The sequence below is a fragment of the Triticum dicoccoides genome, chromosome 5A, assembly GCF_002162155.2.
Source record: "Triticum dicoccoides isolate Atlit2015 ecotype Zavitan chromosome 5A, WEW_v2.0, whole genome shotgun sequence".
Taxonomy (NCBI): Eukaryota; Viridiplantae; Streptophyta; class Magnoliopsida; order Poales; family Poaceae; genus Triticum; species Triticum dicoccoides.
The window spans coordinates 232,499,283-232,506,418 of NC_041388.1; the positions used below are offsets into that span (position 1 = coordinate 232,499,283).

General features: G+C 47.2%; 1 protein-coding gene across 2 annotated transcripts in view; it reads left to right on the plus strand.

The window, feature by feature from the left end:
• Positions 1-273: 273 nt before the first annotated feature.
• The window catches only part of LOC119300778 (outer envelope pore protein 37, chloroplastic-like), a 29,559-nt gene continuing 22,696 nt past the window's right edge, over positions 274-7,136 (plus strand). The window contains exons 1-2 of one of the 2 annotated variants that reach the window (XM_037577665.1): positions 274-744; positions 4,494-4,640. In XM_037577665.1, coding sequence (XP_037433562.1) covers positions 352-744; positions 4,494-4,640 — 540 coding nt within the window. In that variant the 5' untranslated portion in view covers positions 274-351. The remainder of the gene's footprint in view (positions 745-4,493; positions 4,641-7,136) is intronic. The other variant, XM_037577666.1, reaches the window with a different exon arrangement.

The following is a 7,136-nucleotide window of genomic DNA, read 5'->3' on the forward strand; positions in this document are numbered from 1 at the left end:
ACCTAAATAATTTTCTGTTCACGTGATCCCGTTTCAGCCCGCGCGCTGAACTATATATGCCACGCGCGCTGTTTTTACGCGTCCACTGAAGCCATAATACCAGTTGCGCGCCTTAAAACGAACAATTTTTTGGCGCGACACTAGTTTGACGCGGTTGTCGGAGATGCTCTAAAGGATCGAGCAGGGCCGAGCATGCGGGCCGCGCGTGCCCGCATCAACGATTGGCAAGGTCGACCATATCCATCGACCACCATTGGATTGCTGTGCATAAGGATAGCCACGTGTCCTCTTCATTCCGTCCCTCTTTTTCCTCCTGTTGCCACCTCTCCCCTCCGCGTCGCATCCCGTCCAATGGCGGCGCCCGCGCTCCTCTCCGCACCGCCCCCTCCCCCACCAATGGAAGAGGATGGTCTCACCTCCCACGTCGCACCAAGCCCAACCACACCCCCACCCCCGTCAAAGCGCGGTTTCTTGCGTGGGCGGCCGCCCATCAGGGTGACATCGGAGTTCGACAGCGAGCGCCAGCTCTTTTCCCACCGCATCTCCTGCCGCGTCCTCAACGGCCTTGCCAAGCTCCGTTTCCGAGTTCACCACGGGGCCGCGGGAGGGGCCCCGACTCCCGAGGTGGCGCTCATGGGGCGGAACTTCTCCGCCGTCGTCGACACCGCCTCCCGCGGCGCCGTGCTGCGAGGAACGGCCGACCTTGCTGGATCGCTCCACCTTAGTGCGGCGCACAACACGAAGGTGCGATCTTTTCTTACCCACCGCTTTTCTATTGATTCTTCGCCTCTTCGGTGTGATGACGTTGTGAAGTGTGGTTGCTCAACTGAACTATCTCGGATGCATTTGAGCATACGGAAAGGCTGTTAAATACGTACGTTTGTGTAGTTCTGAGACTTGATATTGGATATGTAAGGGCATCTCCAACGCTGATCCTGACACTGCATCCGTCCGCAGACAGGAAACATCCAAACCTAGCGGCATACATCCACCCCAATTTTTTTTTAAAGTCCGCATACATCCGCACGCTCAAAGTAGCCGCATATCTGGTTTCAGTTTAGTTAAAACATGTTCAAATGTTGAAATGCAGGCAGCAGTTCAAATTTAAATATTACACTCCAACAATGTTGTCCCCTTTAACCGCCCTGCACCCACAGATGCTCAATTAGATCTTCCTTCATTTGCTCAATCAAATCTTCCACGAATCAGTGGCCGTGCCATATGCTAGCATCCGCAGTTGCGGACGTACACTTCTGGTAAACAGAGAACCCAATCCTTCTCGTGATATCCTCTTCCACTAATCAGTGGCCGTGCCATATGCTAGCATCCGCAGTTCGGCCGTGCACTTCTGGTAACCAGAGAACCCAATCCTTCTCACGATATCCTTCTTCAAGACGAAGAAGTCATCAAAGGCCCGGAAGCCATGGTAGAGAGGATCGAAGATATTTTTTCGCATCCGAAAGCGGCGGCGAAAATTGTCAGCGATTAGGACAATCGGGGCAAAGTAGTCATCCATCAGCTTCAAATGGCCCCCCACCATGTTGTGGTTGAGCACTCGATGACCTTTATCAATCCCTTGAAATTGAGAACATGCTCTTCCGCATGCTCCGCGTTTGCAAGGACCGCCTGCATCATCGCCGTCTCATCTGTGTAGTCCTCGTCGGACAAGCCGTCAAACGACTCAACATAGTGCTCGTATATGTAGTCCATATCCGAATCCATTGCTTCATAGAAGAAGGGACAAAAGAATTTAGCACGGGCATTTCACTGAACACTTGCTGGGCATGGTGAGTACCGTAGGGGCGGATGGTACCTATGCGACGGAGAGAGGAGAGGCGTGGAATGGCGGGGGAGGACAAGCAACGTGGAGCCCTGGCGTAGCGATGGAGGCGACGGAGTCGTCGAGTTCCGTCAAGGGTGTGTCGGGGCGGATGGGGTGGTGGAGCGGTGGCAAAGGCAAGAGAGAAAACGGATGCACAGAAAGATGGGAGGATGGAGGTGCGGGGTTCACGAGGGGTTTTGGGTGGACCGGGGGTGTCGGAGTCCTACGTGGCTGTTGTCCGGACTCACACAAAGCCCCCCAAGTTTCTTTTGGGTTTGCAGGAAAAAGCGCGCCCGGACTGGTCGGCGGACCGATACAGGCTCGTGTTGGATGGCTAAACATGTCCGGACCGCGCAGTTTGGACGGTTGTGGGTGGTTTGAGAATCCGCTTTGGAGATGCCTTAAATTTTAGAGGCATAAAATTGGACATGATGTAATGGAAGTGTTTTTTTTACTTTGGGTAGTTAAAACAAAATCCATAATAACACCAAAACTACAATTCATGGAAGAGTGGACCAGGCAGACATACCAAAACCCTAGCCGCCGCCCCATCTACCCCCTCTCGCGTCACCGCCCGAGCACGTCGTCGGGCAAAGCCTGTCTGTTGCCATTGGCGGCGGGGAGGTCCTGCCTGCTTGTGGAGGAGTTGGAGGGCTGTTGCGGGATGGCGAAGTATATGTGTGCTCGAGTGGCGGTCTTCGTCAGGCGGTGCTCAACGATGGCGCTGGCAATCTAGCGTGGCGATCTTCGACAGTGACCGCTAGGTTACCGGAGAAGAGGGAGTCGATGCACGATCCTGGACATCGGCGAGCTCGACATTTGTCGCGCAACGGCATGGGTGATTTTTTTCCAGGTTTTCTTTAGGGAGTCATAGAGTTTGGTTTGGGGCAGCAAGAAGGCGGCACTGTTCCAGTGTAGGAATAATGTTCTGCCTGCTCATCCCCATTTGTTGGTCTGCTTATCGCGGGGGGTGGGGGGGGGATGTAACTCTGGCGGGTCTTTCGGGATCCGATCGGTTTAGGTTTGCGGTGGATCCATCTGGATTCGGCCGTCTTTCGTTGTCTTCGGAGTTTCTACAGGCCCTTATCGGCATTTTCTTCTCCGAGTGGCGATTTGCTTCGCAGATCGCGGCCGTCGGCGTCTCCTGGTTTGCATTGACGACTTCTTGGCCTTTGCTTCTACAAGCTCTTGGTTTTAAAAATAGTTTGCTCCGCCGAGGCGGAGGCCCATAGGCGGCATCGAGCTATGCTCATGGTGCGGCTCTGGGGGATGCAGGAGGAAGAAGACTTTGGCACCCCCAAGGATTTGATTATAATTTTGTTTTTTTGTTTGTATGTGTTTGTAAGGACATGTGATGCTTAAAATATGACCTTAGGCCCTTTCACAAAATAAGTTAGACGGAATCGAAGTTGAAGATGTCGGTTAAAAGTTCTGCTTCAGGGGTGATAGCCCATGTTTGACTTTGTGGTTAGACCAGCTAACATTGGCGCGCGAGCACCGCTTCCTTCTTGAAGGGGTTGTGTGGGAGTTTTGGCCCTTTGTTAAGTCACATGTCGCTTGAGCGGTGGATTATGGTTCAGGGTCATAAGGTTTGTGGCAGGATTATGGAGATCCTGCCGCGAGGCAGACCAATGTGGATAGCGGTTTTCTCTTTATTTTTTGTAAACTGATTTGTTTGATTTTAATGTTTCACTTTGCTTGGCATTGTTTTTAATAATATATAATATATGGATGTAGAGGCCTGGGGTTATCCTCCTCAATGAAAAAAGGGTAGATGAAATCAAGCGGGTTGTGTCAATGCGGTGAAAATTAGTGCTGAGGAGCTCTTGCCTTGGGTTAGCAAAATGATTGAATACTGGCTAGAAATTTTTCTAAGGTGTTGCATTAGTGGACTATTCATGTTCGGCTTAAAACTTATGTATTCATGCAGAATATACAGCTCAAGGGGAGAACAAAATCACATAGGAATAATGGTTTGAAAACGCTAGTATAGTTGTATGCTATCTTATATGCTGGAGGAGTTTCAATTAAGCGGTTGCTGAATTCTGTCCAAGCCGGCGCATATACTCTACATCGCCCCATGCTAAAAAGTATTGTGTTCACTGCATAGGATTTATAGGATGCGGAGTAGTTTAGCAACGAGAAGAGCTAATATGTAAATCCATGTCAATGGAACACATTTTATTGGCACTTTAAGGCCTCTTTTGGTTCATAGGATAGGATTATCATAGGAATAGGAATCTTGTAGGAAATGAGATGACATGTATCTCAAATCCTATGAGTAGGAATAGGAAACAAGATGTCATTTGGTTGACACCAAAGGAATTTTTCCATTGAGTCTAGGCTCTTTTTTATTTTCCTATGAAATGTGGAGGATAGGAACCAATCCTATGTAGGAATAGGAATCCATTCTTATGAACCAAAGGACTCTAAAGGAAAAAATCCTATAAGAATCCTGTCCTCTAGAATTCCTATGAAATTCCTCTAAACCAAAGGAGGCCTAATCTTTTTGAATTAGGTGGCATCCCATGATCTGTTGCTATCAAAATACCTACTTGTTATATAGTTTCTGCTGGCAATAGTTTTTTGTTAGGGCATCAATAATATGCATCATACCGATTCTGATATATGGCAGTAATGTGCATCTACCTGAGACTGCCTTATGTTCCAGAATTACCAGAATGGAGAGCAATCTTACATTCATATTGGCTGTTCGACACACTGTTTGTCCATCTCTTGTGACCATGAATATGATGATTCCACTGTTTCCTGCATTCACATGGATAGATACTTCCAGTTGAAGTACAACAGTAGAAAGGTGCGTGCTCTGTACCTAGATGTGAGTTGTTGCAGTCGTCTCCCGTGTGTTTTCCTGTAATATTGTCTCTGAGAAGCTTTTGTAGGAAGCTGCAATGTAGTTTCTGAGTCTGATTTTCCTTCTCAACTTAAAAACTGTGAAGTTGTAAACCTTCCACTGTCCAAGGGTCGTAACCAGTGCAGATCATGTGCCGTAAGTGCTTTTCCATGGTGGCTGCCACACCATTACTTTACAATTTCAGTAGACACGTGGCATACGAGTTGAAACAGCTGTCTGCTAAAAGCACCGGCGAAAGAGAAAGAGGAGGAAGACGAAGAGATAACAAAAGCTGATGGGTGGGCTGCTCCAGCATGCATTTCTTGTTATGGAAGCAACATAAGCCATTGATATTATTAGAGCATCTCCAACGGTTCCTCACTAAATCATCCCTATAGTGTGTTATTGGAGCTACCCCAATAATACTTATCTAATTATTGTGTGTGTGTGTGTGTGTGTGGGGGGGGGGGGGTCCCCATAAGAAGGCTTAAACAAAAGCAAAGGGCACTACCTTTTATTCCCTCTCGCATCTCCTACGAGGAAGAACCTTCCACAAGGCACTCACACAGTTGGCAAGTTTTAAGATTATAAGGTTTAAGTTGTTCTATGATCAAGTCAACAAGATCCAAGTCGCCCATAACCGCGGACACGGCTATTTGTGTAGATTTATCCCTGCAGGGTGCACTATTGTACCCAACACGTTCGACCGTCCGTTATAGGTCAGTCAAACACATCATACATCATATGCCCAAACAGGCGGGTTTAGATCGACTATGACACTCCCCTAGCTACATCCAAGCTGGTCAACCCCCTCAAATACATCACTCAAATCTGTTTTCTCACCATAAAAGGGGTTAGATTCCCAGAAGGTAACATCAAGACTTACAAATGTGCGCCGTTCGCAGGGACTCCAGCATTTATATCCTCGCTGTCCAGTAGGATAGCCAATGAAGATGCATTTAACAGCTCTTGGGTCAAGTTTTCTTACCAAGGGCCTGTGGTTTCGAACAAAACAAGTACAGCCAAACACCTTGGGAGGAATCACCAACTTGTTCTCACCTAGCAATAATTCACTCCCCTAAAAAAAGCAATAATTCACAAGGAGATTTCATATTTAATATTCTTGAAGACATGCGATTTATAAGAAACGTAGCAGTCATCACTGGCTCACTCCAGAGAAATTTTGGAACATTCATGGTATACATCAATGATAGAGCCACTTCTAAGCTGTGGCGATTTTTCCTCTCTGCTACACAATTTTGAGGTAGAGTGTCTGGACATGATGTCTGATGTAGAATACTCTTACCAGACAGGAACCCCCAAAACTTGTTGATGTATTCTGTCCCATTATCAGATTTGAGCATTTGGACCTGCACCTTGAACTGAGTTTTAACATATGCAGAGAAATTCTGAAAAGAAGATAGCACTTCATCCTTATGCCTCATAAGGTACACCCAAGTCATTCGTGAGTAACAGTCAATGAATGTCACAAAATACTTCATCCCACCGATATACTCCCTCCGTTCCGAATTACTTGTCGCAGAAATGGATGTATCTAGAACTAAAATACATCTAGATACATCCATACCTTCGACAAGTAATTCGGAACGGAGGGAGTAGGAAATAGGACATGTCCACACACAGTGGCGGAGGACGGACAAAAGCTGAGGTAGGGCAGGCTTTGGTCACTTGCCATTGGCAACGCCGCTGCGCCGATGCGCGCACCCTTCTTGCACCGGATAAATCAAGGTAGGGCGGCCGCTAACCCTTGCCCTACCGGGTCCGCCGCCACTGTCCACACATCAGAGTGCACAAGCATAAATGGGGATATACTTTTGAGCCCCTTACTTACATAGATGGTTCTAGTGTGTTTTGCATACTCACATGCTTTACACTTAAGATTGTTCTTATCAATTCCACTCATTACATCTGGAAAAACTTACTCATTTTTATCAAACGCTACATGTCTCATTCTACAATTATGCATCATGACAATTTTGTGTTGCAGCTAGTGCTGAACCTCCTTGCTAGCCGGATTCATGGTCCATGTACCACAGGCCTCTACATCTGGTTCCGTTCCCAATCTTCCTTCCACTTAGCCTCTCCTGAATCAGGAATACATATTTGTCAACGATTACATGACAATCTATTTGATCAACCAATGCGTTTAGAGAGAGTAAATTCACAGGAAATACCGGTAAATCTTCCTTCCACTCAGCCTCTCCTGAATCAGGAATACATATCTGTCAACGATTACATGACAATCTATTTGATCAACCAATGCGTTTAGACAGAGTAAATTCACAGGAAATACCGGTACGTGTAGCACTGATGATAGCTTAATATTTGTCGTACATTGAACTACTCCAGTTCCTTTGATTGGCTGAGTTGTACCATCGGCAGTTTGAATTGTTTCTTGCTATGTTTTTAAGGCGTCTCTAAGGCGACGCCTAGGCGTCG